Source organism: Oenanthe melanoleuca, chromosome 1A, assembly GCF_029582105.1.
Source record: "Oenanthe melanoleuca isolate GR-GAL-2019-014 chromosome 1A, OMel1.0, whole genome shotgun sequence".
NCBI classification, from domain to species: domain Eukaryota; kingdom Metazoa; phylum Chordata; class Aves; order Passeriformes; family Muscicapidae; genus Oenanthe; species Oenanthe melanoleuca.
This window is the reverse complement of record NC_079334.1, coordinates 7683806-7706139: the sequence shown is the minus strand read 5'-3', so window position 1 is coordinate 7706139 and position 22334 is coordinate 7683806. Positions and strand designations below refer to the sequence as shown.

The 22334-nt window shown below is 37.8% G+C and overlaps 1 protein-coding gene across 2 annotated transcripts in view; it reads left to right on the top strand.

Moving 5' to 3' along the window:
- SCUBE1 (signal peptide, CUB domain and EGF like domain containing 1) overlaps positions 1 to 22334 on the top strand; it is a 184377-nt gene that overhangs the window by 80785 nt on the left and 81258 nt on the right. The window contains exons 5-7 of one of the 2 annotated variants that reach the window (XM_056481851.1): positions 11765 to 11890; positions 19272 to 19388; positions 22155 to 22244. In XM_056481851.1, coding sequence (XP_056337826.1) covers positions 11765 to 11890; positions 19272 to 19388; positions 22155 to 22244 — 333 coding nt within the window. The remainder of the gene's footprint in view (positions 1 to 11764; positions 11891 to 19271; positions 19389 to 22154; positions 22245 to 22334) is intronic. The other variant, XM_056481852.1, reaches the window with a different exon arrangement.

Below are 22334 nucleotides of genomic sequence, written 5' to 3'. Positions count from 1 at the left end.
AAAACATCTTTGCTTTCCTTCTCTTGATGGGACTTGCCTTTCCTTCTCCAGCATGGATTGTTACCCTGTGTGCTGGCTGCTCATGTGCATCATTCCTCATGTTCCCTGCTGGCTTCTGACTGTCCCTTCAAGCCTGTCCAGCCTCCTTCAGCTCTTTATTTTACCCCCAATGTCCCAGCTCTCATTTGCTTTCTCCATCTGAGCAATGCCCACACATTTACAGCTTTCATTTTTCTCTCAGCCAAGGATCTGGCAAGTTTCTTGGCAGGGATGTGTCACAAAAAAGTCTACTCTGTTACCTCCATGGTGATGAAAGAGCAGCTGTAAAACATATTTGCTAGCTTTTGTTTTGCAGGTTGTGGCCAAAAAAATGTGTCATTAAATCTTTTCAGTGCCATCTTTGAGAACATTTAAAAAATGATTTTGGCACCTAAGTGTAGGGCAAATATTCCCATTCAAGTAGAAATTGTGATTACATAGAGGTGAGTGAATTCTTGCAGAGGCCATAAAAATCCCAGAATTTTAATCAGGTTATAGTATGATTTAGTTTCCTTTATTTTTGTGACAGTCCAGCCATAGGCCACTACGGACATTAGGTTTATCTTCAGGTTTCTTTTCTGCAAATATTCCTAAGATAGAAAGATCTCTCTTTTGAGAAGCACCATTAGTATTTAGAATATATTAGCATAAGGAAGTTTGATTTTTTTATGTCATTCCTTCTGCTTCTTCTTAAAAATGATACTATTGTATAGAATCAAATGGAGGAAATTCCATCTGAGGATTCAGGGGACAGAAAAAAAGAAATAATTATTTAGGTAATGATGAGCATTGTGAAGAATTTAATTTTTTTTTTAATTACTGGTGAAGGAGAATAATGTAAGTACTGGCATATCTTCTAAAATATCTGATCTCAGTAGCTTTCTTCTCTCATCAGAATAAAAATTACAGAAAATTTTCTCAAAGATCTTTGTAAGAACAGTATTATACTGAAGTGACCCTTATTTATTGCATGTGTTCTGAGGTAACCTACAAGCAATTAATACTAAATGTCCTTTCAGTCACAGAGTTCAGCAGAGTTAGGAAACTGTTGCTTAATAAGACACATGTACACTTTTAATACTTACTTCATAAATTAAGCATATAAACTTCTAGTGGTTTTGTAATTATCTCAGAGGAGTTCAAGAGGCTTTTACCAATTCATCAAAACAATTGGTTTGTTTTGTTGACAGCCATGCAGGAGTGTTGATCTGAGGGACTGGTAAACTGGGAATTATCATTCAGCTTTCAGCCTATTGAGGCCAACTAGGAAATTACAAAAGTTGACATTTTCTTTCCAAGTCTCAGGCAAGTGGTAAGGGAAGGGAATCATAATGTTTCCTTCCAGGAATTTGTCTTTTATTCCTTCGATTTAAGAGATAAAGAGTAATGTTTGGATACTGAGAAACAGATTTCACTAATTGTTGTTTTCTGGGGAATTAGCCCCTCAGATAAGCTGGGTTAGGCCATTAGCTGCTGTATTAAAGCCTTTTCACGGGGTTTTCTAAACAATTCCTAAATGTGTTGAAATCTAGAAAGAATGTGGAAGTTCTTTTTCCATTAAAGAGTACCCAGTCAGTGTTAGCATTTAAACTGAAGTGAATAATGGAACACTTTACAACATTGCAGAAGTTCTAAATAGAAAGGAAAAGAATTGGTTCCTGCCATCTCCATGTGTTTTTCCTCTTTACTGGGCCACAATTCCTTTGGGATTTTCACAGTGACAAGTAGAAAGCTGAAGGAGCTATCCAAAATGAGCAAGCATAATCTCTCTCTTTAGAGGTAGAGGGAGAAGCAGTGAGAAACTGAAGGACAGGTTAAGACCATGTGTGTAGGAAAAGATTCAAATATCTTGACATCCTTTTCCTACCTAGCACAGACTTTTCATTGTAAGTGTGGCCATATGGTTAACTTCTCCTTTGCTCATAGACCAAATTCAGCTCAAGACCTTGGAATTGCATCCTCTTATTAAATTCATGTTGCTGGTTTCAATCTCATCAGTTTTCTGCTATGTATCTTTGCTGTCATTAACCCTTTGGTCTAACTCTGTGGTGTGTGCACATTCCTTATGTCCAACTCACATCTTTCACATCACTCCTTTCTTCCTTTCCTCCACTTTTCCCTTGCACGTGTTCCTTTCACTACCCAGAGGCAAGGAGAAGGAAGCAGAAGGTTTCCATCCTCACCTTCAGCCTCTGACCCTACTAGGTATATAAAGAAAGGTCCAAAAGACACTAACAAGCCAGTGCACAGTACCTGGACCTTCACTTCATGTAGAAAGCACCAAGCAGCACATTCAGGGTTTGAACATCTCCATCAGAGTCATGACAAAAGTGTAATGTTTCAGAATTGCTTCCTATTTATTTGCTATATGACTCTTAGAAGTCCCTGCAGTCAAATCTTACTTTGGTAAGGATTTCATTATTTATGAACTGACTTTGTGAAAGAAGTGTATCTACCATTTTGCTTTGGCCACTGAGGTTTTAAACTGAAGAGTGTTTTCCATCTGTTTGGTAACACATGTAGTGTTGAAATCCTGTTTCCCCCATTTGTACAGAATCAGAATAGCTTCCTGTTATTATGTGACTTAAAAAGCCCAAGTTTCCCACTATGGGCAACTTTAACCTGCTGGCTTGAAATTTATATTGGTTCTGTCACTAGTCTAGTTGCTTTTGTTATGAGTCTTTTAGGTGAATGAGCAGGGTTCTGTAAATTTAATTGCAGCAGATGTTTCTCTGGGTTTTCTCTCTCTCATTTCACTCTGGATTTTAGTTGTTTTTCCTTGGAAAGGTACATGAAAGGGAAATCCTTGTATAGTCAAATGTTTGTTTTACCATCTAAAGCTTGCAAAGGGTCCTTAGCCTAGGCTGATTTCTTCTTGAAGAGCTGTAATTATTCATGGAAAGGGAAAAAAAAGCTTTTGTCACTAATAGGCTTCTTGGTGCTTCTTGTAACAGTCTTTATTATTCCTTTCTACATAATTTTCTATTGATGAGGTGAATAAAGGCTTCCTCTGCTGTTGAGAAAGAAAAGGTAATTGTTCTTTTTTCACATTTACCAATGCTTGTTGCGTTCCTTATGTGTTTAAAGGACAAGGATGCAGAAAATGATGTTATTGATGGCATCACCATGGCAACAGTTCTTTGGAATAACACATTCTGGCATTGTTATTCTGCACACACAAAAAAAAAGGGGGACTTTCTTTTAAGCACAAACAGATTGTGCCCCTTTTAAATGCACCCATGAACTTTGCTTTTCTGAAGATTTACAGACTGGTTTGGGGCAGAAAGGATTCTGACATCATTTACCTCTCTGTGTACATCACATTATGGTGTTAAAAAAAAAAAACACTTTGAAAAAGCCAATGGTTTAAAGAGACACAGTATGGGAAGGATACATAAACATTTCTTTGATCAGAAAGACAAAAAAAAACTTGAAAGAATTTTGGAATTTATGAGCTCCAGGACCAGACTCACTAAATAATCAATCAAGAGACAGAGGAGACTGGAGGAGCCAAACACTCTCAGCTTATTAAAGTAGTTATTTAGTTATGACAATACTCCAGATAACATTGCTTTTACCCCAGACACTGCACACATCTTAAGACATTTTGATAGGAAATCAAATTCCATTGTTTTGGTTCTAACTTGCATGTGACTTTTCTGGAAGTCACCACAGCTGGTAGAAATCAGCTGTTTGGTTGTTGGACTATAACTTTGACCACTGGATTTTCCTGCTCTCACAATCTTGATGAAAATATGAAACTCTGGGGACTATAGCATGGCTACATATGGATTCTGCTTTACATTCAGCTTTCCATGGCTGAAGTGACTCCCAAAAAACTGAACAGGAAGCTGGAAACTCTGCTGCTTTGTCTCTGAGTGCTGCATGGACCTATCAGCACAGGGGCAAGTTGAGGAATTCCTTAACATCCCACTCAGTGTTTAGTTTGTTTGGTTTTTTTTTTTTTTTATTTTGCAAGAAACAAGGTGACAGAATGAGCTTTAGATCTTGATCATGTTTAGCCCTACTACAAAATTTATAATCTTGATGTAAGAATATTCTTAATCTGTGCTCTGTATTTACCTGGAGAAGAGTGAGCAGCCTTCATTCCTTGCACAACATACTTTTGAATTTGAATAGGTTATATATGCATTAGTACATATAGAATGACATATAATTATGAATATTCATTCTATATAAAAATTGCTACATATATATAATATTATATCCTATTACATTATTATGTAATATTATGTAATATACATATTATTATGTACTGTAAAATACATACAATATGTACATCTATTACTGTACATAATATCTGTAGATCCATATACTGTAATGTCATGTATCATTTTGCTAATGATGTGATTTTGAAAGAAGTTGTGAAATGTCCTGGGAAGAGTTTGGGATGTGAAGGAGTTCCTGCAAAGTGTTGTTGAAATATTTACTGTTATTCCATCTATCTGAATATACTCTATGTGTTTGAAAAAGTGCCCTAGAAATATTTACCTTTAAAATACCTTATTAGAAATATTTCTAGGAATCAAGTCTATCTCATGTCAGTTGTGCAGATTGCAGAAGGAAAAAATTTCAAACTTTTAATTGGGTTTTTTTAACCCTATCCTCCCATTGCTTGCCTTATCTTTACACAAATGATACTGTAGTGACTTAATTTTTGCTCAGAACTTGTTCAAAACCTTCTTATGAAACAGTAATGAAAAGCCATCTTTTCAATTGATTTTTTAATTTATGTTTGTGAAAAGTGTCTGCTGTCTGAGATTATTTTAAGTGTTTTTATTTGAGATCTAAAAACTTCGCTGTATATCTTTGTGAGAAGTTTCATTTGGTAGAGGTGGTGAGTGTTTAATTAAATACTGAATTTTCCTGTGACCAGGAAGGGCAAAAATATTTTCTTGCCATTGTCTGATATTCTGCTTCACAATTTTTCCATTTTATAAACAGGTACGAAGAGGGAAGTTAAAAGCAAGTTGTAGTGCTGACTATTTTTTGTTTCTCTTGCCTTTTTCTTCCCTTGCCATTTATTCCCCTTTAACTTCAGGTGCCAAGTCTGTACTGGCAGAGATCCACAGCTGATTCTGCCAGAGCAGCAGTGGCACACAGGTTCTGGGCTATCTTGCAGAATTATTGTTTTTTTAGATAATCCATATTTATGTGTGTGTGAAGGTTACAGAGACTATTTGAAAGAGTTTCAGCAAGCCTCAGCTTCTCTTGGTAGCTCTGCAATGTGGAAAGCAAGTTGAGATTGCAGACCTTCTTTTATGTGTTCACCAAAAAGCCATCATGCTGTCACAAGCTGGTCACAACCAGCATGGGATGGATTTAAGCCAGTCTTTATTCTCTTCCTGGTTCTATGGGAATTGATGATTTCTCTCCCTATTTCCATAGTTTCTCTCTTAAACTTGGACCATTCATTCTCATCATTCTCCTGAAACCACAGCACCTTTGCAGGACTGCAGATCTGTGCTCTTACTGCTGAAAGAATGAAGTTATATTTCTGAGACATGCCCATTTCTAAATCTCAAGACAAAAGCCCTCTCCATGTGGTTTCCTGGCTGCCACTCAGAGCAGGAACATCTTGTCAGAGATCAGACTGCAAGTCTGCCTTCTGAAGATGCTGGCCCTGAGCACGTTTCAGATCCAAACTGAAAAGACATGTAATTGCTAAACAAACTTGAATTTGTTTATTTTATAATATACCAGCAGCTGTTTTCTTGTACTATGTCCAAGATTTCTCCAGACAACCTACTTAATAGTGTAGAATTCTGTTTCCTTGGGCCAGTTTGCCTGCTTTATTTGTTTTCTTTCCAACCTCTCTTGGGGTGAGTTGTAGTCACTGAAACAACCATTTTTTCCTAAAACTTTAGGCAGAACCAAGTAGCTTATTTCAGGAATGAGGATGGGAAGATGTTGTGTTTATTCAGTTAACTTTATGAAAAACATTAGATGTTTATATAGATGATTGCATTTCCAGCCTGTCCAGTATGGAATTTCTCACTTAGCTCCAAAGGTCTGTTCCTAGGTGGATGCTTTGTACCTGTGGCATTGGGATCAGCTGAGGAAGGGCTTCTGCCTCAGCCAATTAGTTTCACCCTCCATTTTCCTGCTGGAGAGAGCAAATCTTGGTGAGGGTTTTTGATGCTCAAGAAAGGACATTCTCTTTTGAGATGAAAACATCTTGCTTGTCTCGCTGGGGAGCAGAGCTCACCCAGACATTCCTCACATCAGCAGGTTCTTATCAGGGAGCCAGAAGTGTTCAGAAGATCTGATGCAACTAGGCAGATCCAGTCTGCTGGAAAACAGTCCTTTGGCTTTAATGATGCTAAGACCTGACCATATGTATTTGTTGGCTCTAGTTGGGTTCTTTAGCCAAATGCTGATTTTCCTCACCCTTGAGATGCACACGAGATCCTGGAGTTAAAAGGCAAAGGCAGAGACACTCCCAGGTGTAGGTGGGGAGCTGCTTTCCACAAGCCAGACAAAAAGTTAGCAGTCTGTTTCTGTATGACAAAAAACCTACATGCATAATGTGCCATTTGGCTTAGAACAGCCATCTCACATTTTCACTAACATCATGTTCCTGTCTCCATCAGAAACTTGGTGTCTTTTGGTTGGCTTGCATTCCTCACAAAGTAAGAGCTCTGTGAGAGGAGTTGTCTTTGTTAGTTTTCTAAACTGCCTGGTTGTTGAGCAGTGTGGTTCACTGTAGCTCTGTAGTTTCTTACACAATTTTTAAAAAGAGGACAAAAAAAAAATTCCTATGATGTTAATAGTTTACAAAACAAGTAAAATGAGAATGCTTGTTCCCTCTTGTATTCTTTCCTCTCTCTGCTGCTGAAGATATATCTTATATATGGTACAACTTAGTAAGAGATCTCACTGTGTAGCTTGTGTTAAAATCAACTTATCAACAAAAAAAAAAAAAAAAGGATGTGATTGTGTAGTTTTCAAGATTGAGTGTAAATGATGCAGATGCTACTGGGCATGTCAGTGTGTATGCAAGGGTTAAATTCAAGATTTCCTGTGTCTTCTTTGCACATTCAAGCACATTTAGTCTGACAATATTCTGAAAGTTGTTGATGCAGTTTAAAGTAGTCTTTTTGGAATCAGCATGTTTGTTTGAAAGTTATAAAAACAGCAGCAATATAAATACAGAGTAAGTGAAATCCTGGCAATATAGAGGATAATCTATGCATATATGATGAGCCACACAGTAAAATAATTGCTAAAAGTCTTAATTAAGATGAGAACAGACAGTGTTAATGAGAAATAAAGGCTGATCCATGCTTTAGTTGTCACAGCCAGCCTGATTTAAGCACTTTCAGGGCCATTGAGCTGAAAACATTTTTAGAGCATAATACAATGGAGAGGCCATTATATCAGACTGAACATTTTGCAGAGCAGCACTATTAAGAGATTTCTGATAACTAGATGGCAGACTGGATTAATGTAGTAGACTCACATCCAAATCTCTCCTAGGCCAGGAACAAAAATGAGTGTGGATTGTGGGTATACATAACAGTGGCTGTCACTCTCCCATGAACAATCTTTTGTAACTTAGGAAAAAATCCAGGAAGGCAATAGAAGAGAGTTTCTCAAGTCATATCTAAAATGCTGAGAGAGGATTTAGTTTCATTAGATCAGTGTTTTCCTTTCTTAAGTGACACTTCCCTTCCTGTTTATATTTTCCATTGGATTTTGTTTTGCTGTCTGTAAGGTGAATTTGCTGAGAATGTGTCTGTGTTTCAGAAGTTTATTTGACTGTCTGCCAGCACTGCTGAAGAGACATGCACCCATTCTTGTGCTGGCTTTAGAGATTGCCTAAAGTAGCAGCATTTGGGATTAAGACACTGCTGTTATTAACAGTTAATGTGTAAAACCTAGAACATTTAAATAGTGGACATCTTAGTGTTGTGCTGATAAAGTAAGGATTCTCTCTTGTCAATACTTAGTCTTTCCCTTCATTTGGGAACCATGGTTTTGCACTTTACTCATAGTCCCATCATTTCTAGAAGCTGGGACACACCAAGCACTGCAAAAATCAAGACAAGGTGGGAACAGCTCCTTGTGTTCCAAACCAGAGTGAGGCAGATGTGCACACAATGGGAGAGAGAGGGGGGGTCACAAGTTCTGTAAATAATTCAGTAAATTCCTTCTGGTGAGGCTTGGATGGAAGATCCATTGTCTGGTACTTTGCCCAGGCTGTGCAACACACTGAGGTAAAACTGCAGTGGGCATAATTCTGTACTGACTTGGAAGAAGCCTCCAATAGTTCCATGGGATTCTCCCTCTCTCTCCTGTCTCTGCACTGCATTAGTCAGCTCATGCATTGTAAGAAGCTGCTGAGTTGATGGTGATAAAGAGAAAATCTTCAAACACATAAATAAGCAGCAAAATCCCATGCCATTTTTCAATGATAAGTGTTGCTGTTGTTGTTGTTGTTATTATTATTATTATTATTATTATTATTATTATTATTATTATTATTATTATTGTTATTATTATTATTATTATTATTATTATTATTATTATTATTATTATTATTATTATTATTATTATTATTATTATTATTATTATTTTTCCTCCCCTTTCTGCAAATAAAGTAAGTTTGGCTTTGATTGTGGCAGTGGGGCTGGAGCACACTGCCCACCTTCCCCTTGTCCTGGGGTTGGGCAGCAAGGCAGGCATTGAGAGATTTAAATCCCCCTTCAACATTAAGAAAAGTTTTCCCATGCTGTTATTCACACTCTGTGCCCCTTATGGAAAAGCATGTGGCTGCTAAACAGTAACTGAAATATTGCAAAGCTTTTTTTCTCAGGGGGCAATATTAGGGAGAAATGATAACTCAGACATCTCACTGCTCCTGTGGCAGCAGTGAGAACCCATCAGGGAAATAGTGAAAACAGTTCTTCACTACCAGCAGTGCTTCTTCTTCCAGTATAGGAAAATACTGGAGGTGGTTTATGTATTTCTAGTTGATTTTAAAGTTTGGACCACGTGCTGCTCAAGAGAATACAGAGCAAAATCATTTTAGGAGTAGTTTTCTCTCCTATTTACATGCATTTGTATAGAAACTAAGATTAGTACCAAAAAAATGCTTAGCATATTGTTGTATTTTTAGTGTTACTTATGTGCTGTATCATTAAAGATTCAGTATTGCCTGAAGAGTCAACTTGCAAAAAAAGTAAACTTTATCAATGGTGATTCATAAATTATTTGTGTATGTAGATTGATACTAAAGACATTTGGAGAAATACTGAATCTGAAAAATCTAAATCTAAATACTAATCTGAAAAATTATGATTTTGAATTATTAAAATTACTTGCCAATTAACACAATTTTGGGTTAGATTGCATCCTTAGCAAAGTAAAATATTAATTTGCTGCATTCTTATTTCGTTCATTTTTTTCAGGCTACAAAGGTTTTGTTTAGGAATTTTTTTGTAATTTAATTTTTAGAGATTTTGAAAAATACTGAAATAAAAATGGGAATTTTTGTTGTGCATGAGCTCCTGCTCTTGACTGAAAAATAATGGTCTTTCATTTTACCAGAAAAGAAACTTGTATTTTCTAAAATAATGTTTTTTAAGCTTAGGAGATTTCTATGGTGTTCTCCAGCTAAACATGGAACTGAAATAGTTTTTAGACTACTCTGATTAATACAATAGCTAGAATAATTAATACAGTAACTAAAATATTGTGGTCTTACACACAAATCCAATCACTTTTGTTTCTAAACGTAATGATTTTCATCTTTGTTTTTTCCCAATATTTTTAGCGGCGCACAGTCTCTGTCTTCCCATAAAAGCAGATATTCAGTATCTGCAAGTAAACACTGAAAAATCACTTGCTTGATTACACTTGTGGGCCATTAAATATCTGCTTTCATCTCTCTAATTCCTCTCTTCTCAGAGCCTGGGCAGTGGGACTCAATCAGCCATGTGTTATCTTTCCCAGATCCCTTTCGGAGCACAGCGCAGTGCACAGGAATGCAGTTTGTCAAACACATTGTGTCTGAAATCCTTTGTTGGGAGAAGTGGAGAGAAAGAGATTATAAAATGCCTCAAACCCTTCAATAAGGCCATTCCCAGGTTTCTTGTATCTGTTGAGCCCAACAAAGCGTTCATACCTCGCTTTGATGTGTAGGATGGGATATTATGGCTTGTAGTGTGGTTTGGATCTCACAGCAGCATCTGCTGTCCAGGCTGCAGTTTACACAGAATAACTTACTTGGTTATAGCAACTCACTTTGTTTTGGCAAGTTTTTAGGCTCAAGGACAGCACAGAGGGATATTTAGGATAAATAAATACATCTGTTGTCTATAGTATTAGTTTTCGTAGGGGGTGAGATTTAAGACCCGATGTGTTTTGTAGGAGAGGTGAACAAAAATATCCAATCAGACTGGTGATGTATGTTTTTCATTACCCTGCTAATACATACCTCTCAGAGGTAAAGCTGAGCAGTGTGAATAACTTCTTGAAGCTGTTAACTTCTGTCACCCCCAGGCAATCTCTGGCTGACTTTCTCCTCAAAATTCGAGACACAAAAATATTTACTTGCAATACACTGGCACTGTAGGTTTGAACATTTGCACTGGAGTAGTTTTGAGAGATTAGCCTAGAATAAGTAGGAACAGACACATTGCAAAGTGCCAAATGAATTGCAGAGTCCACCCTGATGTCTCTTACAGCAGCATTTTTTTTGGGCAGCACACGAAGTTTTCAGCGTAGCAAGCTGAGTTACAATGTGAATTCTCTGCCAGTGCATTCTGAGAGAATTTGTCTCTCCTTTACAGGTCAGATATCCAAGGGGAAGTCTGGGAAGGCTTTGTAATGCAAATCTAGCTAGCCTTCGTTCACACAAGGAATGTTAGATGCTGACCCATAAGAACTGAGTTCAAGATTTCTGTGAATATGTGGGATTTGAATTAACACAGTAATGAAAGGCTCTAAGAGTATAAGGTGCATTCAGTGTCCAAATCACTGACATGGTTTAGAAAGCTAAATTTGTCTCTGTGATGATTAAAAGAAAGCTGGTTGATACTTTTTCCTTGGCATAAACATTAGCAGGAATCCACCCATGGCACTTGGATGTTTGTTGAGCAACTGGTGTGTTTTGTTTAATAGAGTCAAAGAGAAAAGTGGTAGTAGGTTTGTTGGAGTTGTGCTGTGTTTATGGCAGATGACAGAGGATTGAGATGTAAAACAAATAGCAGAGAAACAGATCCAAGCAAAAATGCTTGGTTATATTATTTGGCAGATTTTGTGTGTTAGAAAATATAAAGCACATTAACAGGCATATAAAAATGCACCAGACAGTAACAGCCACTCAATTTATACAAGAAAAAAATAACAGTGAGATAATTTATTCAGCTCTGTGGGACAGACAACTTCCTGGACTATCCTTTAAATCCCTGATATTTTCATGCAAGATTAGAATATAGATACAGAATAGAGAAATCCCAAGTTTCTATAGGAAACAGAGACACAGAGTAGTGCTTATATTTGCCCTAGAGCATGTTTGTCTTTTATTACACTGTTTTGTTGGCTCTCTCTTCTCAAGTCTGTTCTTTTGTCTTGTGGAACATGGTCCAGATGAAAAACAAAAGCTACAGATAAAATTATTGGAGGGCTGGATGCGCATAATTATTTTGTAATTTTATTTTAATGCTAATATTTTCTATTTTTGTTTCCTTTTCCACAGAGGGTATGAACTGTATGAACAAAGATCATGGGTGTGCACACATCTGCCGGGAGACACCCAAAGGTGGGGTTGCCTGTGAATGTAGACCTGGCTTTGAGCTTGCCAAAAACCAGAAGGACTGCAAATGTAGGTAGATGAAGATTAAATTTCCAATGCCCCAAAATGTCTTGTTTTTTTTCATTGTTGTTATGTTCCAGAAGAAGTTCACTTTTTTTTGGCCAAGGGTGATTTGCAATTTTAGTAATGAGGGGGTTTTTGCTGTAGAAGATGCATTTGGGGATGGGTAAGAGGGATTGAATAATAGAATGTTGGCAATTATCAAAATAATAACTTTGCTACCTTCCTATGAATGCAGAAAAGTGAGGGATCAAATTAATTCAGACTTTCCTTGTGAAGCAATACAAATAAAGCATAGTGGATTCTGACTTGGAGTATTTTGAAGGTCCACAAAGGTGGATGCATCAATGAATTTAATGCTAAGGATGCAGATACTCATTAGCCCACAAAATTAGAAATTGTTCTGTACAGGTTCAAATAATTGACCTCAGCATCATCATCTGAAAGCTTCAGAACATTTTTCTGATGGCTCCAGTGAGTCTTTGATCTGGGTCCAGTAGCTTGCATTCCTACTTGGTAGCTTTGAGAGAGAGAAAAAAAAGTGCAGTAGAACAACATAAAATGTTTGCTGCTTTGCACAGGGCCAGGATTTTTGAGACAGTCTTTCTTACACTTCAGGGTTTTTTTCTTTCTGAGATCTTCACTATTCAAACACACTTTGGTGATATTAGTTCCTAAGTACAAAGTCAAAAGAATAACTTTTGAATGTTATAAATAAATGCCACATAGTATTGTACAGCCTGATTTCTCCTTAATATTAAGAGGCTGCACAGGGGTAAAGGCCAAAGCATAAGAAAAATGCCTTTATGGTATTTTTCATTCTCAATGTTTATTAGAAGTGAATATTGTGTGTTGTTAATTGGAGTGCAACATCAGCTGTATTGGTGAAGTGTGGGAGGATGTTTAATTGTGTTGTTATTATTTGTTTCCTCAAATCCTTATATTCTTTGGGAGTTTCAGTAATAGATGGTGGCAGGAGGATTAGAGCCTTTTCTGGAACATTATTTCTAAATGTCTCAGGGTTTAACAGAGTAAAAACTTCAATTTATTCTGTGCCCTCTGGTGTTCAAATTGTAGTTGGAAGTATAATGAACTTTTGGTGACAGACTTCTAAGAAGGGACACTGAGTTTTCCAAGGCTGCAGAGCTTACTTTGAAGCACACCAGCCTCTAAATCCACAGCACATTCTTGCAAATATGATCCAGAGTCTTACTTAAAATAATTACTTCTAGTCCTTCCAAATGCACAGAAGTATAGAGGTGTAGCTTGGGACAATGTATGAGATTACAGCAGGCTATTTATAGAAGCCTAATTCTGAAACCAAATATCTACTTTTTTAAAAAAAAAAAAAAACAACTTTTTGACAGCTAACCATTTCAGTGGAATTGGCTTAAATCCTGACCTGCAGTTTTGCAGCTACTCAGTGCAGTGTGTTGGAGAGTTAGACACTCCCCACTTGGACTGGGGCTGTAGTCCTGTCTGACAGGGACTGGTAGGGGCTGATACACCTTGGTAAAATCCTGTATCCCTCTGAGTTATGCTGGTTTATCATGGTCCTCCAGGAGTCCATGCCTTTCAGGGCTTGTCAGAGCTTGCTGCTCTGGTTTTTTATGAGAAAAGTGGCAGAGAACATAGTCCCTCTTAGTACACCTGGTACCTCTCTGGGTGAATTTTTATCAGCCAGTTTGCAATTCAATCACTGGGAGAGGTTTTCAAATGTATTGGCCCAAAGGCTTTGGTGACAATTCAAATCTTCCTCAAAGGAAGGTGTTAAAATAAGTTAGAGAGCAGAAACTTGGAGGAAGGCTCCATCCTTTTTGTGCATGCATCACATGATTGTCATTACATGCTAGTTACATAATCACATCCCATCTTACCATAACTTCCCATGCTGTTAAAACAGTCACTCTTGCTTCACTCAGTGTCCATGATGGTCAGTGGTCATTGAACAGGCTTGTGTTGAGTAGTTTCCTCTCCACAATTTAGTTTCATGCCTTTCCTGCAGCACAGTATTTAAATCCTATTGTGAGCATAAAATTTTTCATTCCCTCATGGATTTTCCCATGATACTCATTACTGTAGTATCAAAGTGCTTTGTAGACATTTGTAATGTATTTTCAAAATATTCTTCTCAAGTGAAATAGTACTGCTTTGACCATCTTACAAAAGGGAAGTTAATAAAAAGATATTAATGTCAAAGTCATTTAGTAGTGATAGGTGATTAACAAGAGCCACACAGAACCCAGCTAAGCATTTACAGCAAGTTAATATGATCCAAGCCAAACTCCTGATGGCTCCAGCTGTAGTTGCAAATGCCATGGAGAAAGGACTATAATATCAACAACCTGTAATAGAAGAGATGTGAGTGATCTGCCAAGCTCTAAGCAGGAATTCCACAGTGAAGGCAGAAATAGGGTAGAGTTTTAAGGGCTCTTTCCACTGTCTGACAGTCCATTTCTGGTTTGCTACTCACTCTGCAGCAGATGAGAAAAGATTCCCAGCTGTTTCCACAGCCCTGACTTTCCCCAACTTCACTAGGCACCAAATGAGACACAAGCATTTTCTGCATTTGTCACTTAGGAGAGTTATCATGACACAACAGGTCTATGTACAAGTTTGGTATTTTGTATGTATATAAATTTTGAGTGCTTAAGATTGCAGCCTTGATGGTTTCTTAGTGTAAATTTTAAGTATGTGATTTCTAATTGCCCAGCATGTTAAGAAAACACTGAAGTGTTGAGGCTGAAAGGGACATCAAGAACCATCTAGAAATACACCAGGCAGAATCACACAGATCCATACATGATCCCTCAGATGAGCTGCATCCTTTAGATCCAAAGCATCAGTAAACTTCAGCTTCTGGGAGTTTGCTGCTACTCCTGTAAACTTTTAATGGCCTCTGGTGTACACAAACCCAGAAGAAGATTGTGCTTTGTCAGAAAGTTTCTTAGATACTTGCTGGCAGCAGAAAGAAGCTTCAGAGCTGTCAATTTGGCTCCAGATCATGTTGAAAAAAACCATGCGAATTTATCTCTTCTTTCTACATCTGTATCCATGGTAGATACTAAGATCCTGCTCCTAGGCATGATTACATTAGAAATTTTTTATAAACTGAAGATTTTTTTCCCCAAATATGAACAAACCAAGACATTTTATGTTCCTCTCTTTCTTAGCTGGAAGCTTAAAAATAAGAGGAAATCTAAAGCAGGTTCACAGCCCTGCAAGTTGCAACCTCAAAGAGTTATAAACAAGTAAAAGCTGAATCTTTTAGTGAAAAATGCTGGGTAACCCTACCTGCAGCTGTTTCTATCTGCCTCCTTGGAAAATAATGATTTAAGTGAGCCAAAAGGCTAGTACAAAGTAATTCTAAAATTCCTAAATTATTTACACAACAAATTCCAAACTCCCTATGCCAAGTGGCAGCTTTTCAGCTCCTGCTGAGAGTGTCCTCATGCAACTGTTTGCTATCTATACAAAGATCTCCAGAATGTTAAAAATGTAAAGTCATACTAGAATAAATCATGGAAGCAGTGTTGCATGCACAGCTTTATCACATAGAGGTGTCCATATATTTATGTAAATTAGGTATTTAATGGCCAATTTAGTTGAGAAACAGTTTTCAAGTTATCTGGAGTGGCAACATGCTCATTTGAAAAGTCCATTCTGCAAAAAAGAAATATCTGTCTTTTGACAAACTCTGTGGCATCTGAGCCATGGTATATATTTCAGTCCACATATGAACAGGATCAGGACACTGTTGTCCTGGGAAATTGATTAGGTTACCAAGTAATAAATGCTAGATTAAATAATTGGCCATATGTTTTCAAGTACTTCTTGTCATGGCCACGTAAGATGGAAGAAACCAGGAAGGGGGTTCTGTGAAACTTCAGAGAAGCACTGAAAACAGGATTTAGGCTATAGAGTGAGGCTGGATTCTGGTATTTTCTGTCTTTTGAGGAGTTTAGCATGGAATATCAATATCAGTACTTAGTGGAATGTTGGGAGAACATTCTGGTGATTTTGCTGCCAGCACTGGATGTGTCCCACGAGGCTGGGGGTCACTGTAGGGCTCCTCTGCTCTTGTACAGGGCATTTCTCCCATAAGGAAAGAGCCCAGCATTCTGACTGCACTTCAGACACATGCAAATGCTGAAGCACTGTCAAAAGATGGTGTTATTCTGGTTTTAAATCTGCCATGTGGGGATAAGTATGTCTGAGTTGTAACAGATATGTGAATATTCTCCTTTGCTTAACAAAAAAAAAAAAACAACTCACTGTTTTCCATCCCTTTCATGTTAACATGATTTATGATACTTGAAGGTGATCTGTGTTTTGCCTCTGTTTGCCTCTTTAATATCTCAGATTCTGAATGAGCACACAGTTGTTTGCATAGCTGCAGAGTCCAAATTTATCAGAAATGGTTTTTAACACCTTGTGAATTCTCCTATTGCTTTAATTCTTTCTGACAAAAATGGAGTAGATCTGGATGTCTATTTGCTTTTAAATAATTATGATTTTCTTCCTCTAAGCAAGAGAAAGTTCTCACTGTGTCACTGGCACAGAATGAGGGCTGGAAGAAAATTGAAGTGACATATTTTACAACAAGATTTTGTACCAATTTCACCTGTAGAGCTGTCAAACTTCAAAATGGTGACTCAAGTTACTTAAAATAAATAAATAAATTGTAGTCTAGACAGAAATTCAAATCCTTCAAAAACATGATTTACTAATGTTTCTCAGAGACAGGAAAAGGAACTGACCTACATGTGCATTCATGGACTGGGTAGAACTTTAATATGCAGGGAAGCTGTAAAAGTGTGTGATTCTGCAGGATTTGCCATAAATGCCATCAGCCTAGTACAATTTTTTTCATAGACAAATATAGTAAGGAAAAGTTGCTCATATTACATGGGTCAGAGCAAGCATGTTAAGATATTTTCATCTCTGCCAGCAGAGGTTTTCAGCAAGGAATGCCAAAAATAACCACTGCAGTCTCATTTTTTAAATACACACACTGTTGCTGATTGCATTTTAAAATCCTCAATAAAAATACTGTTGGCTAGAAATGTATTTAAACATCTGGCATAAACAACACCTTAAAGTTAATTTGTGATGGCACTGCAGTCTTACAAGGATAGAAACTCCTAGAGGCATATGGGGTCAAGTAATAAGCATGTCTTAATTCGAAAGGTGGAAATTTTAAGAATAGAGAATTAACATAGAATTTTGTTTGTTTTGCATCAAAAATAAAAACCAAAATGTTACTGTGTATTGAAGGGAAAGAAATGTTGCTTCCTGTTGATGCAAAGCTGGCTGATTTGCTTCAGCTATTTTTTCACAAAAATAAATTATTAGGTAAGCTGTAAAAGTGGAGAAGGAGAAAGAATGCCTGAGGGTGGCTGTTACTTAGGGGGTTTTGTAATGTAATTCCTTGCAAGTTTAGGATTCTTACGATTTGGGGTATATTCCCTCCTCTGTCTGGTTGGGCTGAACCCACAATTTCCATTTTCCAATCTAGTGCACAAACTGTCAAGCTCCAAAAAGAGATCATGGATCAGGCAGGTCTCCCCATCTTTCTCACTGCCATGCTTGCAGTTGGATAGGGCAGTGATATTCCTGGAGAGTGAGGTGGGAATCCAGGCATTCTCCCTTCTCAGGGATTTGCCACCAGGCTCCAAGGCTGTTCCCTCTCTGTCCTGAGCAGCACAAGGGTTTTCATCCCAGGTGTACAGGGAGAAGGATGCTTGCACCTGTGGTGGCCTCAGGTCTGTAGTCACTTGAGGGGTGGACAATTCCTATTGTGATCTTTGCCAGAATTCAGGAGCTGAAATTGTAAACTTGTGGTTCCCATTCTGGCAGGAGGTTTTAATGGGAATTCTGTTGGGTGTGCTGTGGTGGGTCTCCCTCAGTAGCTTTTTTTAGAGCTGTTCCATTTTAAGCTAAATACTTCAGTGATTACTGAGAGTGGCAAGGCTGCTCAGCACTGAGGAACTCACACTAGAGGTGGGATATTTCATTTCCAGTTACTGTGATGGAAAATTCCAGTCTACTCATTTTCAGGAGCTAGAATTAAAGCAGGGTCACTGAGTTCAGTGGGGAAATATATGAATTTAGTCCTCTTGCATTAGGTACAACCTCAGATTTTAGTTAGATACAGGATTTTCAAATCCTGTTAATCATTATCTTGATTTTACTGTATGTTGCAACTTGCTACCCTTCCTCTTTTATAAATTCTTATCTAGAAGGAAAATTCTGCTAAGACCAATGTGAGGAAGCTCCTTCTGATTACTGGGAGTCAGTATTTAAATACATGTAGTCTGCATTTAAATTACTATAACATTTCAAAACATTTAAGCCCTCTGAAATGATAAGTACATAAATAAATAATGGCATATTGGATTTCCCCTATATTTGCCAGTATATATTTACCAGTAAAGAACCTAGTCCAGATAAAGACAGTAAATTCAATTCAGAAATCAGTCAGATCAGAGCTGTTATTCACCATCAAGGTGTGCAGCTGCAAAGGATGAAATGACACAGGGGCAAATGAGAGGTTTTATTAAATTGTACTGGCCAGCTTAATATTTTAAATCTGGTTTGTCTTAGCTGGCAGAAATTAAATCCATTGTGTGACAAAGGTAATTAATTGAATCTGATCTATTCATTCATGTAGCCTTCAAGACTACCTATTCTCATGCAAAATGTTTTCTTTAATGTATGTTTAGTACTTTTTCACCAGAAGACATTTGAATACTAAAAGCTGTTCTTCACTATATTCCTGGAAGTGAAAGTGGCATCTCCAGTGCTTCCTTCCTGGCTGAGGCCAGCACATGGCATAGCCATAAAACTGTGTATTTTTGTTGCAAAGAAAAAAAAAAAAAAAAAAAACCAAAAAACCAAGCATTTCATGTTTTATTTTTAAGCTTGTTGCTTTAGGCCAGCACTTTGTATAGTGGATTTCAAGACTTTTGTGGTTCTGTTCTTGCTGCTTGGTCTGTGCTTCCTCTACTGAGAGAATGAAGGGACAACAAAAGACAGATGCTGTCTATGAACCTGAAACTGTGCATTTCTGTTGGTAGACTGTTAATTTTATCATGGATATGAGGCATGTAGCTTTTAGGAAGACATGGAATTGGCTAAAGGTCACACTAAGATTATTAATACAAATAGAGTGGGGAAAATGCTTTTATTTTTCTTTCTCACTATATGGATTGAGGCTAGGGCATGAGGGAGGGGGCAGAGGGAAGAAATAGAAATAATTGCAAGCACAAATGTTATGTTGCCTTATGTTACTGCTCTTCTATGTTCTGAAAGGCTCTCCAGACTAATTGGTTTCATTGTCATTTTATTTATATATACATATATACACATTCATTTGGGGCTTAACTAGTAACCTGTAACTATGGGAATGGAGGCTGCCAGCACACCTGTGATGACACAGATACTGGTCCTGTGTGTGGCTGTCATCAGAAGTATGCCCTGCACTCAGATGGCCGAACCTGCATTGGTGAGTACTTCTCTGCAGAAGAACTTCTCTGGTTTCGGGTCGCTCAGAATTTCTGTGCCATGGCTCTGTGTGTGTGTGTGTGTGTGTGTCCCACAGAAGGTGTTCCTGCAGCTCCTGGCTCAGCCAGGCACACACAGAAGCGTTTGTGAGTGTTCTGTGCAAATGTTTGTTGGTGAAAAATCCCTTTGTTACCCGCTTGTTTGTGTTCATAACTATATTTGAAGTAAAAGGTGCAGAACGTTCATCATTTTGGATGAAAGTTCAGCTCTTCAGTTCACTTCCTTGCTCGAGCAAGGTTAGAAAAATTACCTCCCTTTCTGAGTTGTTACCAGGGAAAAGGAGTCATCATTATGTGCTTTCTTCCCTGGTGTATGTTCCATGATTCTGAAAACTACAACACTTGCAGTGACTAAGCTTTCATTCAGAATATCAGTAGGGAAAAGTTGGTCAAGACATGGAGCATCTTGGCAGATGCTTTGCAAACATTTATGATTATAAAGTGTATAATTTGCTTAACACCATTTCTTTCCACTCCACTTTAAAAAAAAAAAAAAAAAAAAAAGTGCATTTTTGCATAGTGCAAATTAACATTTGAAAATTCTTACTCCCAGATCAGAACCTGAAATCCATAATGGTTTTCATTGGCATTGCGGACACATTGACTTTTTTTGTTTGTACAATTTCAAGTTCTTACAAATTCTTAGTCATTTCCTGAGGTTAAAAAAAAAAAAAAACACAGACACATATTTATCATATTTTCTCTCCTCTACTGCAAGACAGAGCATTTGAAACTCATGGAAACCTGTCATTTCCCTTTAGCCAGTCTGTCTTGGTCAGATCCATGGCATAAAGCTCCGTGGCTGACAAAGCCTCGCTCACTTCTGAGGGGTTTAACTGCACAAATTGTGGGGCAGGGCGAGGTTTATGCTGGCAGAGGTAAAGCTGGAGAGCTGGGCTCTCCTTTTTGTCTGCACAAGGTGTGTCTGAGTGCAGGGGATCTCTCAGTGAGTGCCTCTGATAATGCATCCTACAGCCCCTGTCCTGTGGCACTTCCAGGTGGGGAGAACTTGCAAGGGTGAGAGCTTTGAGAGCAGGTTTTTTTGAGTGGATAATTGCTCTTCTATTTATTATTGTTCACTGATATCCTTGGATTGATGTTTTATTTTGTTCCAGCATGTAAAAAATTATTTTAAAAGCTGTGTACATTGCATCTGTATTTTTTTTACTTTTTTTTTTTCCCATTTTTGTAATGTAATACATACAACTCCATGTTACATTCCTTGGTCTTGTGATGTAAGTCACATATTACTGCCTGTGCTGATTTTCTTCTCTCTAAAATAGTTCTTTCTCTTAGAATACTTCTAATTTTTTTTATTTATTTTTTACATTTATTTATTCCTGCTTTCTGGTGATGGTTCCTGATTGCCTGTCTTGTCTGATAACTGACGTTTATTAATTATTTACAGAGAAAAAAAAAAAAAAAACAAACAAACTCAAACAAAAGCCTCTATTGCAGCCTGATCCCATCTAGAACTTGTTAAAAACAAAACAAAACAACTTCTTGTTACCACTCAACCATGTAGACTTGCCACAAACAAAACCTGCCAGCCTCCTCCTCCTCCTCACTTCAGTGATTCCAGTGTTTGCTGTCTTCAGTGGTGTATATATTCCAGGCATCACTGCAAGAATGCAAACTTCTGCAATGCCAGATAAATACTTGTTGACCCTTTGTCTAACATATTTTGTCTTCGTTTGCTTGTCTTAACCTTTTATTTTTTTTAATGTTTGCTGCATGTGAAAGTCCCCACTTGCATTTTCATTTTTTGTTTTCCTAATGAGCATTTCCCTTTTCCTACAAATCATTTTATTTACCCAGCTCCTGCTTCTCCATTGCTCTCCTGTATCAGAAATCTTTAATTTTATTTCACCTACTGATCATCTCTTCCCACACTTGTGACTGTTTCTGTGTATTTCTAATGAAGCATAACCAAAGTCCTCATTATGCTGTATGAAACTCTTACTTGTAGGATGTCAGAGACTACCTGGTAAAGTGACCTCTGATGCCATCATCCTGCTCACTGCATGCTAATAAAATTACTAAACCCTGTTCTTGCAACATCTTTCCTAGCGTTGAATGTTTAGCTAGTAGTGTTTCATAGACAAGCAGGCAACCAGCACTGCCCAAACTGATCTTTTTTTGTGTTTGTTTGGTTTGTTGTTTGTTTATTTTTGTTGTTGTTGTTGAATTTGCATGCTGCTGTTCCATTTCTCAGTGTGTCCATGTGTACAAGGCTGTGGTGCATCTGTGCCCATCCATCACCGGACTCTTGTGGCTCTCTCTGTCTGTCTCAGTCTTCTCCCTGCCACTTTCAGATCCTGGTGCTCCCCATTAGCATAGTTTGTCTTTGGTAGTTTGTGTAACTGTAACTAGCCTTCCTGAATTTTAATTTTTGTCATTAACACCTCTCTGGGGCACCCATGTTAGCTGTCTTGTTCTCCAGTAGAAATCCAGCTTCCTCTGTGTGATTAATTACTTCTGAGTTGACCATTCTTCCTTCTCACCCTCTTTCTTCCTCCTTTCCCTAAACACCCTTTTCATTTTCTCCTGGGTTCTCAAAGGGAATTAACTCTCTAACGGGGATTTAGTGCTTTCATGCCTTGCTTCTTGGCTTTGGCTGTGCCATGCCAAGAAACTGTCTTAGGCAGTGGAAAATTGGGCTTGTGATTAACCAACTGCTCCATGTTTGTCCCTTACTTGTGTTTTAGAGAAGGATGAGGCTGCAATTGAGAGTTCTGAGTACAATGCCACGTCAGTAGCTGATGTGGACAAGCGGGTGAAACGGCGGCTACTTATGGGTAACACTTTTCTTCCACTTCCTTTGTTGTGCTCTCACTTTTGTCTGTATGTGTGTGGGGGGGAGGTTCTCTTTTGGTCTCATTTGGTTT